Here is a 16,022-nt window from a genome sequence, read left to right as displayed (position 1 = left end):
GAGTTTACCCAAACATGGCATTTAATTCAGATTTGTTCCATATGATATTCTGTGACTAGAAACTATCATAGTAAGTAAAATTTTTTAGTATGCTTTTGTCTGAAACCATAATAATGAAACATCACACTTCTTATATTGACTTAGAGTGGTTGTGAATGAAAAGTCTTTTTGCTAAATACAGACAAAAACAAAAACCAGAGGATTTGTTGTAAAGGTGGTATGACTTTTTAAGAGTCATTATAGCTAAAAGCTGTCATCTTAAGTCATTAAATAAAGTGAATAGGATATGGAGTTGGTAATTAACTCAGTGATGCCACTTTAGTATAATGGGGCAGATTTCTCTGAGAGTTGACACATTTGAATTGAGATCTGATAAAGGAGAACAAGCTAATTATGGCATAAATGATAGGAAAAGTGTTTGGGGCAGAGAAAATGTGACCATAAAGACCCAGGGGTAGAAAAGGACATAGGGAGGTCAGGGTTGGCTAGAGCCCAGTGAGGCTAGGGATGAGCTGGAAGAACATAAAGTAAATTGTATCCTTTAAGATTTGAGTATTTCATTTAGTTTAGAATTAGTGACAAATGCACAGCACTTTTTGTCTTGAGTGTGTTTCAAGCCTGAGTTTAATTCTTGTATTACAGAGTGTGAGTTAGGCAGAATCCCTAAGTGCAGTGGAATTAGCTCTGCTAGTAAAAGGAAACTGGATTTGAAATTAATCAGATTGTGATTGAAAGGAGGGGACACCAGCCCTGCCTGAAAGAAAAGACTGAAAGTTGCAGGCCACTATGATCATAACAGGCCCTGGTGTCGTCATGGAGCTTTCCAGACAGTCTCCTACGCTAATCAAGATGTAAACACCAACAGTGTTGGTGGTTCTGACTGCAAATTTTTTTCTCTTTCACTGTGAAAAAACGGAATAATTCTGATTTGTCTAGTGTATGTGTAGAAACGAATGCAGTCTAGGCATGTAATCATTGTAAAGTATTTCCCAGCTTCTCTGTTTGAAACAATTGCTAGGAAAAGAATTGCTCTAGGAGGCTGGCTATAAAATCATGCATAGAAATTAGGATATCAAATTACCTTGATATTTGGCATATTAGAGGCAATAAGGTAACCTACAGTTTAGCTTTTTTTTTTAATATATATACATATATATATATATTTATATTTATAACATACCCTTTGGTGAAAAGCAAAGCACCTCTTATGTTGATTTTTAAAGGTACCGTATCTGTTTGTGACCATGAGCCCCAGGGCTTTCTCTGAGCTTGACAATGTGCTGATGGTTGTGCAGTTTGGATGGAGGGTGCTCCGTGTCCCTGCAGCTGCGCACTGGCGAGCTTCTGTCTCCACCAGAAGCAAGCTTTGTTCTGCGTGGCCCTGCTGTCCACACACAGAACAGCCTTTGATGGGCTGCCTTTGACGTGATTTGTTTACGGCAGCCAGAAATGCTTCCTGCATAATGAGAGCAGTTAATCATGGAAACTGGACTATTCCTGTTGGTGCACTTCTAGCAATCTCCTTTTGTAAATATTAAAAGGATGAAAACCTTTTAAAAAGGCGCAAATCAGTTAATCCATCAGATCATGTGATTGCTACTGATTACATGCATATCTTTAGGGAAGCAGAAAATGATTGCTGAACACATGCCTTGTGTTTTGATGATTGCATTAAAAGTCCCCCCTCCCCCGTGGAATGACATTTATTGATTCTCAGAGCTTTTCTTACATTACATTTCAGTCAGCCAGCACAAGGAGAAACATCATAACCTGTATCTAACTGCTTGTATGCAGTTAAAGAATAATCTTGATCAAGCACTGCTAGGCTCAGCTAAATTAGATGAGGGTTTTCAACAAGACCCCAGACTTTTATTTTGAAATGGAGTAGCAGCTGTTGGCTATTGCGGTGCAGAGCTGCAGCGCAGCCTGGGTCACACAGTGCTCCCGGTGTCTGCAGGCTGCAGGCCGAGCCCAGTGGCGCAGGCACTGAGCTGCATTTATTTGCTGTGCTGTTTGACCTCTTGGTTTGAGAAAGAGCTCCCTGGACCATCTGAATGGCTATGGGAGATGGTGAGTAAGATTTATTTTTCTTCTTTTGCTTGTGTTATACACTTCCTTTTAAAGTGACAATCATTTGCTATGTAAGGAATATATTTCTCCCTAAAGAATGAAGAAGGTGTGTGTGTATATACACTCATGTATGATGTATGCACGTGTGTGCTTACTTGTCATTTGGTATCTTTTTCTACTTGATATGTCTGTCTGAGATCTGGCAAATATAAGGTGACAATTTACCTTGTAACCCAAGGAAGCCCTCAGTCTTTGGTGGTAGATATGAAGAAGCGATATTGGAATAAACATGGAATATATGCAAAAGCTTTAAAGAGAGAACATGGCCTTTGGAAGAATGACAGATTTTGGCAGGAAGGTTTGGTTAACTAGCTTAACATCTTTCCTGTGGTATTTCACAACAAGTAGAATTCTGTGGTATAAAGTAGTAAAAGAAGCAAAATGGCTTGCCATAGACCCTATTTAATTAATATGCTTGTAATTTGTCATTGTCCCTAGTAAACAATTCGGTAGAAAATATTTACTCTTTTGCAGTTTCTATATAGGATATTAATTTGATTAAAAATTGATTTTGCAAGTGCTTTATTATGATAGCAATCATCTAAAAAATATTTCTAATATGCATTTTAGTTCCCAAAGCATTTTTGTATACTTAGTATACATTAACTCGTCAGGTACAGATAACTCTGTGAAGTATACAGAGTATTTTGGTATTTTCATTTTACAGATTAGAAAACTGAGGCTTGCTGAGATTATAAGTCCCAGGCACAGAACAACTAGAACCAAATCTAGTGCATTTGTATTGTCCTTCATAACACATAATAATTTAGGTGTTTTTTTTTCTTTTTTCATTATTAAATCTTTTGTTAAGATATTTAGAGGTATACTTTCTAATTGCATCAAAACCAGAGATATGTATGAAGGGAAATTTGAGGTTACTCAAAAATGTTTTGTGCATTCTTTCACTAAGTTGTTAAGGAAGACTGACAGTATTTGGGAGTTTTAATTCTAATAGCTTTAGCCTTCCTTATGACTATGCAATGATTTTCCTCTAAGGCAGCGGTTCTCAATCTGTGGGTCACGACCCCTTTGGGGGTCGAACGACCCTTTCACAGGGGTCGCCCTAAGATCATCGGAAAACACCTATATAATTAAATATTGTTTTTGTGATTAATCACTATGCTTTAATTATGTTCAATTTGTAACATTGAAATTGGGGGTCACCACAACATGAGGAACTGTATTAAAGGGTCGCGGCATTAGGAAGTTTGAGAACCACTGCTCTAAGGTGTTTGTTCCCTTGGAACTATGAGGAATAGGATGCAAACTTACCAAAACGATGATTTTAGTAACGGTCACTTAAATTATTATGTACATGTTAATGGAAGTATGATAGTAATTTTGTTTTGCATATTGTTATGGTTTATTCCATAAAAAAGAATCTATGTAACTTTTATATGACCTTATATAAATCAGTAACAATTTAATTTTAACTACTACTTTTTAAGGTAAAAGCCATCAAGTTTTCATATACTTAGGATATTGCCAAGTTGTTTGTGTAAATTGTAATTTACAGGCAACTTTAAATGTTGCATTTGGTTTGGGCAATATTCAGATTTTATTTCTTAAACATATAGGTTCAATGGCTATCAAGGTACAGTTACTTAGTTTTTCTATTTTCAGATGGTATATAAATGCATTCAGACTGTTTAGGAATGTCTTGATTTTTAAAAAATCAAAGTAATCTCTTATAATGCTCAGAGGGTAACCTTCTGTTCATTTTTTTCTTCAAAATGGAAATACCTTTATTGTATTTTATTGATAATTAAAGTAATACACCTTTATTAAAAATTAAAAATCTGCACAGTAAACAATATAGAAATACATATATAGAGATTTATAGCTATAACATTTTCATATACTCTGCATATTTAATCTCTCACGTGTAATGCACATACACCATACTGTTATCATGTGAACATATATATAACAATTGAATTGCACTATTCCTATGTTGTTTTTTATTCCTTCATTTTGAATTATCAACTTAAGACAAATACAATCTTATTTTCAAAATTCAAACAATGCAGATAGAGCAAAAGTCCCCTTCAAACTACCTGTAAGCCTTGGTCATAGGTATAAGCTGAGATGAATACTTCTATTAGTATGGAATTTGTCTTTTCATACCTTACATGCATATTAACTATCAAAATAAATGGTTTTGTTTTTACTGAGTTTACATAAATTGTATCATTCTGAATATATATTTGCCATTTGCTGTGTGCTCAATATGGCATAGAGTTTTTTTAATGCAATCATGTGTAGCTGCCTTATTTGTTTGAACTGTTGTATAGAATTCCATAGTATGGATGTATTATGACCATTTTTTCTGTTATGGAATTTTAGATTGTTTAATCACATTATTTTTCTAAATGATTGTGAAAAAATACCTTTGTACAAAACGTATATGTGTACATACACATACACCCACACATATATATTTTTTAAAGTAGTCTAAAAGTAGAATTTCTGGATCCAAGTTCTTTATTTCAAATTGCGTTAGCTGTAACTAATTTATGCCAAAAGAGGCTTTACCACTTATCTGCATTCTTTTCAGTTTTTGTTGTTATTTATCTTTTTAAAATTTGCATATCAGATGAGTGAGAAATACCTCACCCTTTCGAAAACATCTTTGCTTTCTAATAAGGTTGATCATCTGCATAGGTTTGTTTATTTGTATTTCCTTTTCTGTGGATTACCTTCTGGCATCCTTAGGCAACTTTTTGGTTGTTTGACTTTTTTGTTGCTTATTTATAATTGCTCTTTATATATTCTGGTTATTAATCTATTATCTATTGAATGTTACATAAGCTTAACTTCAGCAAACTTGGATTTGTGAAGCACTATAAAAACTATCAATTATAAGTTTCAGGTATCTTTCTGTTTAGTTGTATTTATCCTTACCCAAACTTATAAAACTAAGCAGTCAAATGACTGTGAAGTAACTCAGCAGTCAAACCTGATAGAGTTAAAAGCCTGTAGGATTATTATGTGGCGCTGAGCCCTGCAGTCTGCCTCAGAAGCTCATAAGAGGAATTTGGCCTTTTGTTGTTATGCCAAAGAGTGGCTGGAAAGAAATAAGGTTTTGTTGCAAATAGACTATTTGTAAACTTTTAATATTTCAACACAGTTTATTATTTCAAACATGAATGAATCTTTTTTAAAAATGTATATAATTGATGATATAACTTTGGCCTTCTAGGGGTAAGCCTTCTGGGACCACTCCAATTTGATGTATAACTACTGGTTTGGGGAGCTAGGGAACAACAGTAAGAAATTATGCTGGCCGAACCGGTTTGGCTCAGTGGATAGAGCGTCGGCCTGCGGAAGGGCCCCAGGTTTGATTCCGGTCAAGGGCATGTACCTTGGTTGCGGGCACATCCCCAGTGGGGGCTGTGCAGGAGGCAGCTGATAGATGTTTCTCTCTCATCGATGTTTCTAACTCTCCCTCTCCCTTCTTCTCTATAAAAAATCAATAAAATATTTAAAAAAAGAAAAGAAAAGAAATAATGCTGAATACTGAATGAATGATCTCTTCCATACCCTGGAATATTCTGTGATTGGGTAATTTAAATCACTGAAAGAAAGCAACTCTTACTGGCAAAAAGGCCAAACTTTTCTTCTGGGACCAATGATAATGGGGGGCGGGGGGAAGTTTATAAGGAGAAAAAGTAAATTACAAGGGACAAAAGATTGAGTATTTAGCAACAATATAGGCAGTAATTAGACACTAAGATTAAAAATCTTAGCCTTCTTGAAGAGGGCTTATTTACCCATTTGGGTGCAAGACCTTGAGCCCAGTTGCAACCTAGCCTCAAACATGATGTTGCTAATGAACCTGAATCTTCAAGAAAAGGTGTACAGCTTTGTAGAATGTATAGTTGATGTGCTTGACAGCTGTTATGACCAATCTGTAGCTGTCATGAAAATTTACCTAAGCCTGGCTGATGTGGCTCAGTAGTTGAGCATCAACTTATGAACCAGGAGGTCATGGTTTGATTCCTGGTTGGGGCACATGCTTGGGTTGCAGGCTTGATCCCCATGGGGGGCGTGCTGGAGGCAGCAGATCAGTGATTCTCTCTCATCTATTAAAAAAAAGAAAAGAAAATTTGCCTGAAATGACTAGATTGTGTAAAGGTTCTAAATAAACCATTTTATGAGCTGCATTTATTATTTAGTTTGATACTATGTTTTCATGAAATATGTTAATTTTGTTAATACCAAATAATGGTTTAAATTGTGTTTGCCCCTTCACTGAACTATTGAAGATCTTGAAATTTTAAAGGGCCCCCTTAAAGAAAAGGGTAAATGTCTTCAAATAGTTAATACCTATCCCGAAATTTTAAGAGACTTTATCAATTTCTTTACCTCTTTTAAACTTTGTATAATATAAACTTTCTTTTTTATAAATATAATAGCTTATTTAAGACTAACTTGCTGCTGAGAACATAGCATCTTCAAGTGAATATAAAAATTTGGCCGTTTTATTTTGAAGCATTTGGATTTTCAATTTCTAATTATTTTACTAAAATTTTTCATTTTAGTTTTAATGAAGACATTTTACATTTTTACTGTTTGATTATTTTACTTTTGAGGGCTTGTGATTTTCTTTAGCTTTGGGAAATATGTTGTTGTTGTTTTTAATATAAGTTTCTCCCCTTCATTAGCTTTAGTCTCTCCTTAGGGAATTGTTATTAGTCAGCCATTGAAGCTCCTGGGTTCATTCACCCTGTCCTTTTTGTTTGTCTTCTGAAGTTTTACGTCTTTGTCTTTCTCTTTTACTCTGTATTCTGGGATATTTCCTTGACTCTCATCCAGCCCTCCTATTAAATTTTAAAAAATTTGGCAAGATTTCTTGGACTTATCTGTTTTTCCTTTTCTGATGGCTCCATTTTTACAGAATTGTGTGTACGTGTATGTGCATATGTGTAAGCATGCACATACACACTTGTATGTAAAATACTGAGCTTACTGAGTTGGGAGGGAGAAGAGCTTAATGACGAAATCATTCTATAGATTTTTCATTTGTTCCTTGCTAGTCATTCCTGTACTTTCTAGCTTAGAAATTATTACTTCTGTCATTCTCTAAGGTAGATCAGTTCTCTCTGCTGTTTTAGTGGGCTTCTGAGAATTCTAAGTTGCAGTTTTGCTGTGGTGTTATTCTTCAAAAGCCTTTTATCCTTTTTATTTGCATTTTATAAGAATTTGTTGCTATCTTTTAGGTGCTGATTTCACATACTCTCTGCCTCACCTCATTTTCTTTGCTCTTATGGTTTTACTTATCATTTTATTGGAGTTCCATTGCAGGATTTTAAGGAAGAGAGTAAAGTGATTAAAATTATATTTTTAGGAGAATTTTCAAACATAACCAGAAATAGAAAATATTGTGATAAACCTGCATTACCACCCATTATCCAGCTTCAACAATTATCAATACATAGAGAATTTTTATTCATCAGTATTCCTACCTATCTTCCCCAGCCCTATTATCTTGCTGGACTAGAATGTGTGTATGTGTGTGTACGTGCATATTTCCTTAATTGTTTCATAAAAATCATTTTACATTTTAAAATGTGGATTCAGACAAAGTTTACCATTGCAGTTGGTTGATAGATCTTTTTTTTTCGGGGAGGGGGGGAGGGATTTCAGGGAGGAAGGGAGAGGAAGAGAGAAAAACATCAATGATGAGAGAGAATCATTGATTGGCCACTTCTTGCATGTCCCCTCCTGGGGATCGAGAGCCCACAAGCCTGGCATGTGCCCTTGATCGTAATCGAACCTGGAACCCGTCAGTCCCCAGGTTGACGCTCTATCCACTGAGCCAAACCAGCAAGGGCTTGATATACCTCTTAGGGCTCTATTTAAAGCAGTTGTCGGTCTTTTTCTCCTCTTGCCATTTATTAAAGAAAAAAACACCTGTCTGGTAAAATCTAGTATGGATATATTAGATTTTGTTCATTACATTGCCATGTGGTTTTATGTTGCTTGGTTTTTTAAAAAAATGTTTTTATATCCCTTGTATTTTCTGAAAACTGAAAATTCTGATAATGTCTTGATCAGAATCAGGTCTGATTTTTTTGGGGGGTGGGGGCCTGTTTTTCCTTTTGTTTGTTGTTAAACCTCTACCAAGGATATTTTTCCCATTGATTTTTATTGTTTTAAATACTTATATTGATGGAGAGAGAGAGAGAGAGAGAGAGAGAGAGAGAGAGAGAGAGAGAGAGAGAGAGAAAAAAAGAAAGAAATATCAGTGATGAGAGAGAATCATTGATTGGCTGCCTCCTGCATGCTCCCTATTGGGGATCGAGCCCACAACCTGGGAATCGAACTGTGTGACCTCCTGGTTCATAGGTCAATGCTCAAACACTGAGCCAGGCCAGCCGGGCTCCATTGGTTTTTAGAGAGAGTAGAAGGGAGGAAAGCAAGAAAGGAGGCAGAGAGAGATACTTGCCTCCCACATGTGCCCCAACCCGGGTCAGGTTTGGAACCTGAAACCCAGGTCCGGGCCCTGACTGAGAATCAAACACATCGCCCTCCGGTCCTTGGGCCAACCCTCTAATAACTCAGTACATCAGCCAGGATGGTTTTGTGTTTTTTCCTTTTGATACAGATTTTTGTATGTGGTATTGTATATTGTTTGTCAGAAGGCATACAGTGTCTGATTGTGTTTTTTTGTTGTATTAATATTGAATAGGTGTTATCAGCCTCATATAAAGTTTCCTATCAGTCTTTCACTGAATGGTTTCAGCAGCCATACGTCCAAATTATTTTTTTGGAAGATTGCATTATCTATGTTGTGGTTTGGAAGGTCAAGAATAGAACCAAGGAGACCAATTAAGAAGTTGTAGCAATATAGGCAGAGATAATATTGGTCTGGCTTTAGACTAGGAATGGCAGAGGAAGTAAAGAAAAATAGCTGTCTATAACTTGGAGTTATATACAATAAGAGCTGCTGATAGACGATCCATGCAGGACAGAGGAGAGAACTTGGAATGAGGCTTTCAGATTGTGAGCTGGAGTTGACTACATATTTACTGGCATAGGGGAAGACAGGAAGAATGGGTTTGGAGTTGTGTTGGTATTAGGTTACCTATGTCAAATCCTCTAATTTGAGATATTCGTAGGGGAGACTTCTACTGGGCAGTTGAATATATAGACCTGAAAATGAGAGATGGTTTAGGCTGGAGACAAACATTTGAAAATTGTCAGCATGTAGGAGATATTTTAAACTGTTGAGAATTGATGAAGCCATTTAGAAAGTGTGCAGCTAGGAGAAAAAGAGGATATTCAACATTTAATGGTTGGGTAAAAGAAGAAGAGACTGAGCAAGAAGGACTTGTGAGGTCAGAGGAAAGCCAAGGAGGATATCCTAATGTAAAAACATAGTGGGGAGTGCAAACAACTAAAATTTGTGTAAGTTTTCTGAGATGTATGCAATATAATAGCTTATAGAGATTACTAGAGGCCCAGTGCATGACATTCGTACATGGGGGGGGGTCCCCCAGCCTGGTCTGTGCCCTCTAACAGTCCGGGACCCCTCGGGGGATGTCCACCTGCTGACAGTCAGACATCCCCTAAGGGGTCCTTAGTGCTGCCCTGGAAGCGGGAGGGGAGAGGCTCCTGCTACCACCACCACCACCCCCGTTGCGCTTGCCAGCTGTGAGCCCAGCTTCTGGCTGAGTGGTGCTCCCCCTGCGGGGGCACACTGACCACCAGGGGGCAGCTCCTGTGTTGAGCATCTGCCCCCTGGTGGTCAGAGCATGTCATAGCAACCAGTCATTCCCCCGTTCAGTCAATTTGTGTATTAGGGTTTTATTATATAGGATTTCCTAGTATCAGTTGCTAATTTAGCTGTTAGATATAACCATGGTCATTGTTGGATATGCAAGAGTGTGAAACAGTTCAGAAATCCAAAGTCCTATTGCTCGGTGTTTTAATTAGAATAAGGAAGGATATAGTTTCAATTGAAAAGAGGAACTTTGGTATAAGAAACTACTTACTATGAAACAGTCTATTTTGTGCATGACAGTCAGTCATATTGTGGGTTCTTCTTACTGAACTGGCTGGTTGGTTCACTGAGGAAAATCACACAAAATGAATTTTTTTAAAGAGACATGGCATAAAGTTTTTGGCTTGCACTTTGTTTTCCATATAAGATGGAGCAGCTTTTCATATTTTATATGAATTCAGAAGCAGAAATGTTATGTTTTTTAATACATGTACCTATAAAAGTGAAGTGGAAAGTTTGAATAGCCATTTTAATATGTATATGGCTTTTCTTTGAAGGGAAAAAGAAAAAAAGGGACTTGAGTATGGTAATATGCATTTATAATCTTTCCTTTTTTAAAAAATCCTCACACAAGAATAGGTTTTTATTGATTTTAGAAAAAGAGAAGGGGGGGAGGGGAGAGAGAGAGAGAGAGAAAAGAAAGAAAGAAGAAAAAAAAAAGAAAGAGAAAGAAAGATTGATCGGTTGCCTCCCATACAGCCCAGATCGGGGATCAAACAGGCAGCCTTTTGGTATATGTGATAGCACTCCAAACAACTGAGCCACCTGGCCTGGGCAATTCATACTTTCTTATCTGAAATCTTGAAGACCACTTATATTTGGAATTCAGAATATGTTAGTATTAGGAAAATAATACAGTTATACACCATGTATTTTATAACAACCGAGCTGGGTTTGGGGCTGACCTTATAATCAAGCACATTCATATTTTGTTGCAGTAGGGGAAATAAAGACAACAAATGGGCTAATGTCAGTTCACATTATGTTTTGCCATACGCTGAGTTCAAATAATTTCAGATTTTGCTGCCAGATAAATTTAAAAGACAAAAGACTTTTAGAGCTTTTTGGCTTTTAGGCATGCTGATAGGGAATCATGAGCCTAGAGGAGCTCAGTGCTTACTGAGAACAGTTGCAAGTGTAATATGAAGGCAGCATAAGATAAAGCCTTAGCCTACTTAGGCTTGTTTTTCCCCTCCCTCTCTTTGCTTGTCCTCCTCTCCCTTCTCTTCCTCCCTTCCTCCCTCTTTTTCCTCCTCCATTTCCTCCTCCTCTGTTTCTATTTCTTCCTCCTTCTCTTCATTGCCTCCTCCTCCTTTTCCTCATGCCCACTTCTTCCTCCATCATCTCCTTTATTTCCATCTCCCTCTCCCTTCTATCACCATTTCTTTTTCCTCCCCATCCTCTCTTCCTCCTCCTCCATCACCTCCTCCTATATTTGTTTCTCTGCCTCCATTTCCATCTCTTTTTCCTGTTATCAGGACCTCTGCTCCTTCTTCTCTCCTTTTTCATCTCCATCATACACATAGCCACTAGAGCCTGCTCACGTTATTAGTTTGTGTATATGTTCATCTTGTTCTGTTCTGCACCAAACCACAGTATTGTCTTTTTGAAACATTGGAGTAAGAACAGAGGTATCACAGATTGTCAAACTGCAGCGGGAAGGCCGGGGAGGGTTGGGGGGCAGGAGGTAGGGGGGTAAGAGATCAACCAAAGGACTTGTATGCATGCATATAAGCATAACCAATGGACATAAGACACTGGGGGATAGGGGAGGCTAGGGGACTGTCAAGGGCGGGGGGAAAAAATGGACACATATGTAATACCCTTTGTAATACTTTAAGCAATAATAAAAAAAAAAAGAACAGAGGTATCAACATAATTGTAACTTATAGGTTGCTTTCTGTATTTGACCCTTATTCAGTAAATATTAAAGCTCCTACTATATGAATCCTAGGTGATTTTTTGTGTGATTTATCTTGAAGTTCATTAATGAGCCCTTGAGCTGTGTCTAATCTGTTGTGTCTCCCCACTGAGTTTAAATTTCAGTTATTTTTTATTTCTAGAAGTTCTGCTTGGTTGTTTTTAAAAATCAGTGTCACTTTTTTTTTTTAAAATAATTTCCTCATCTCTGAAGTTATTTTCAAGCCTGCCTGGTAAAAGCTTCCAAGTATAGATATTCTAGAGCAGGGGTCCTCAAACTACGGAGGATTTTGAGAAGCAGTGTGGCATGACTTTGTTCAACTCACAGCACATTATGCTGAGAATAAATTCTGGGGGACAAGGGTGGGAAGCAGGAACAAGAGTTAGCTATGACAGTTATCCCAGGATTGTTGTATGTGATGGGATTATAGCATAAATAAGAAAAAGTTCTGTCCATTTCCAGTGCAACTTCTAGTTCACTCATAAAAGTATTTCAGGAAGTGAGCGGTGCTAGGAAAAAATATAACTGATTTGTTCTGATATTTTATAGTTATTAAGAAAATATTTTTAATAAAAGGCATATATTCTTTTTTTTAAAATCTATTTTATTGTTTTTTTACAAAGATGAAGGGAGAGAGATAGAGAGTTAGAAACATCGATCAGCTGCCTCCTGCACATCTCCTACTGGGGATGTGCCCGCAACCCAGGTACATGCCCTTGACCGGAATCAAACCCGGGGCCTTTCAGTCCGCAGGCTGATGCTCTATCCACTGAGCCAAACCTGTTTCGGCAAAGGCATATATTCTTGTCTTGTATGCCTGAACCCTTACTCAAAAATAACAGATTTATTTTAGTATATAGATTATAAAAATAATTTAAATAAGTTCCTGAGATTTAATACAGACTTGGTATTTCTTTTAATACATTAAAAGATAATGACATAAAAAGAAAATATTTTTAAGTCTAGAATATTTAGAACCTCTGAATAATTTACAAAATTTTTAATTGGGGGCTTGTGATGATATAGCTATACAAATTTTCTTAGCTTATAGACTAAAAAGATATAACTTCATTGGGAGCGGGTAAAACTTCATTGCCCTCTATGGTTATAGATTTGCCTATTTATTTATTTTTAGTTCTTCATTTTTTTTGCTTTATGTATTTGAAGCTGTGTATTGTTTCATAAAAATGTAGGGTTCTGATTTAGGATTCTGGATTTACTCCTTTATCATTATTCAAAGTCTCTCTTTATCTCTAGTAATGCTTCTTCAAGCTGCTTGTTTGACGTTGGTATAGCTATACCAGCTTTCTTTAGCTTGGTGTTTGCCATGGTCTGTCTCTATCATTTTTTATTTTAATGTGACCTTATATGTAAAATATATTTTGTTTAAGCAACCTATTTTAAAAATTATGTCTTGGTCTTTTACTGGGAATATTTAGTTAATTTACATTTAAGTAGTTATTGCATACCTGGTTTTATTTTTGCTACTTTATCTTTTATTTTATCTACTTGTTTTAGCTTTTTTGTCTTCTTTCCTGCTTCTTAACTATTCAATTTTTAAAAATTATTTTAGTTTTTTATTAGTTTATTTATTTACTCTTATTTTAGTGGTTGCTTTAGAGTAGGGATTGGCAAACTATTTCTTGCAGGCTAAATCCAGATGCCCTCCTGTTTCATACATACAGTTTTATTGAAACACAGCCACACCTATTTGCTTACATATCGTGTATCACTACTTTGGCACTACAGTGGTATAATTGAGTGGTTGCACAGAGACACTACATAGACAGTATATATGGTTTGTAAAGCCTAAACATTTATTATCTAGCCTTTATAGACTTAAGTTTGCCAACTCCTGCTGTAGGGCAGTGACCCTTAAATTTGGTCATGCTTATACCAATCACTAAGAGGTCTTGTTAATATTACTGGGCCTCTATCTCCAGAGTTTATGATTCAGAAAATTTGGGTTAGGGTCCAAGAATTTCATTTCTAATAGATTGCCAGGTGATGCTCAGCTGCTGGTCCTGGACCACACTTTGAGTACCACTGCTCTAGAGTGCCGGAGTCCAACCCCAGCAGGTCCAGGGGTCCCCAAAGGTGTGGATGGAGTCGGCGAAGAAGGAATGACACAGAGACAGCGTTCAGTTGATCAGCAGCCTAGCCAGGATCTCCAGCCAAGTTCTGGTCTGGATCTCCAGCGAAGTTCTGCTTAGGATCTCCAGCCAGGTTCTGTGTCCATGTTCTCTTGCTTGGTTCTCCAGGTTCTCCAGGTTCTCCAGCCAGGTTCTGTAGCCAAGTTCCCTCGCTAGGTTCTCCAGCCAGTTTCTGTCCAGGTTCTCCAGCCAGGTTCAGTTACCAGGTTCTAGTCAGGTTCTCTTGCCAATTTCTGTAGTCAGGTTCAGTCCAGGATCTTTTGCCATGTTCTCTCACTAGGTTCTGTCTCTAGGTTCTGAGGCCAGTTTCTGTCCAGGATCTTTTGTCATGTTCTCTCCAGCGAAGTTCTTCTGTCTCTAGAGAACGTTCTGTGTAGGTTCTGTGCCTAGGTTCTGTCTCTCTTGGTTCTGTCTTCTTACATCTGTATTTATACCAGTTGATTCCAATCCTATCAATCTCAATTACAAAGGTTAGGGCGTTTCTTATCTTCATTCCAGGGAGTAAAGATTATGTAGCTTAAGCACGATTGTTCATAGTTAAAGTGATTAATTACCCACCTGGCACTTAGTTGAGGGGTTTTATTCCCTCCCTAACTTCAGGGGAAAATCCCTACCTGGGGAAACAACCTTTCTCAGAGAGGAGACCTTGGTTAAAACACATAGTGCCAAGAAGGTGAGCAAACATATTAAGAACAGTATGCCATATATGCCAGGTCCCTTGAAACAGCAAGGATGGACCGGCTCCCGGCACTAGAGGTTGCCATATACATCTTTGAATTCATCTCAAACTGGCAACAACTCAAATGTTCATCAATAGTAGAATGGATATTAATAAATTGCGATATATTCATATAGTAGAAAACTATAAGTAATGAAATGAATATTTCAAACATTATATTGAGTGAAAAGAAGCCAGGTACCAGAGTACCTATTGTGTGATTCCTTTTATATCAAGTTCACAGATGGGTAAAACAAACTATGGTGTTAAAAGTTAAGACCAGTTTACTTCAGTAGGAACTGGTGAATTTTGGAGGTTCAGTGAGGGTGCTCACAGGATGCTGATAATGATCTATTCTGGAGACTGGTTACATTGGATTGTTCATTTTGTGAAAATTCATTGAGTTGCGTAGTTATAATTTGTATATTTTCTTGGCCTTATTTTGATAAGTTAAAAACTAATTTCTCAGTAGCTTGAGAATCTTAAGAGTTAATTTTTTTTAAATAGTAGAGACATTTACTCTCTTAAATTCTTGTGTGTTTGTAGGAAGAGAGCACTGTTTCCATGGGAACCTCTGGCTACTTTGTTTCAATACTCATCTTTCCTTAGATTTGTGTGTCTACAGTGTCTCTTAGCTACATTTTTTACATGATGGTGGTGGCAAAAAAAAAAAGTTTATTTGGAATTGTATTAGTGTTTTTAACACAGCAGTCTACATAGAGCACAGGTTTTAAGTGATCCACACTGGCTACCTTATAATATTATGCTAAGAAAGAAAAATATATTGTTTAACTAGAACAAGAGTGGGGAATCTTTTTTCTGCCAAGAGTCATTTGGATATTTATAACATCATTCGCTTAATATAATTCACTTAATATAAATTTATGTTTCTATGAAAAAAGCTCCTAGATTTATTGAATTTTGTGTCCCACTTGCAGTTGCCTTGTCAGGGCCAGACCAAATGATTTTGCAGGCCTTATATGGCCTGCGGGCTGGACCTTCCCCACCTGAACTAGAAGGTACTTTTTTCCTACAAGTTGTGCTATTTAAGGAAAACACTTGCTGAAATGGAATGTGGCTTTATATTAGGTTGTCTATTTGACTCTCTTGTTTTTAATTAAACAGTTTTTTAACATGTGTTTGGTGTATTTCCTTTAAATATATATTTAAGATTAAAAGGATGATTATTCCTCCTTGATTTGGGTGTTTGCATAGGTAAGGGAAGCGGATTGAAAGGGAAAGATTCTGGCATATTGATCTGAAGCCTGTGGTAAAGCTGCCTCTTTGCCTCGCCCATCTTGTTTGTCCTGG

The 16,022-nt window shown here is 37.0% G+C and overlaps 1 protein-coding gene across 48 annotated transcripts in view; it reads left to right on the top strand.

Moving 5' to 3' along the window:
• Positions 1-16,022, top strand: part of CLASP2 (cytoplasmic linker associated protein 2) — a 146,440-nt gene that overhangs the window by 25,861 nt on the left and 104,557 nt on the right. For 25 of the 48 annotated variants that reach the window (XM_036332924.1, XM_036332929.1, XM_036332912.1 and 22 more), the window contains exon 8: positions 15,650-15,730. The exons of 22 other annotated variants lie outside the window; for them this stretch is intronic. In XM_036332924.1, coding sequence (XP_036188817.1) covers positions 15,650-15,730 — 81 coding nt within the window. Of the gene's footprint in view, positions 1-1,948; positions 2,071-15,649; positions 15,731-16,022 lie in introns of those variants that run through there. One more of the 48 variants, XM_036332932.1, reaches the window with a different exon arrangement.

This window comes from Myotis myotis, unplaced genomic scaffold, assembly GCF_014108235.1.
Source record: "Myotis myotis isolate mMyoMyo1 unplaced genomic scaffold, mMyoMyo1.p scaffold_m19_p_13, whole genome shotgun sequence".
Lineage (NCBI taxonomy): Eukaryota > Metazoa > Chordata > Mammalia > Chiroptera > Vespertilionidae > Myotis > Myotis myotis.
The sequence above is the reverse complement of the archived record's forward strand: the minus strand, read 5'-3'. Positions and strand labels throughout refer to the sequence as shown.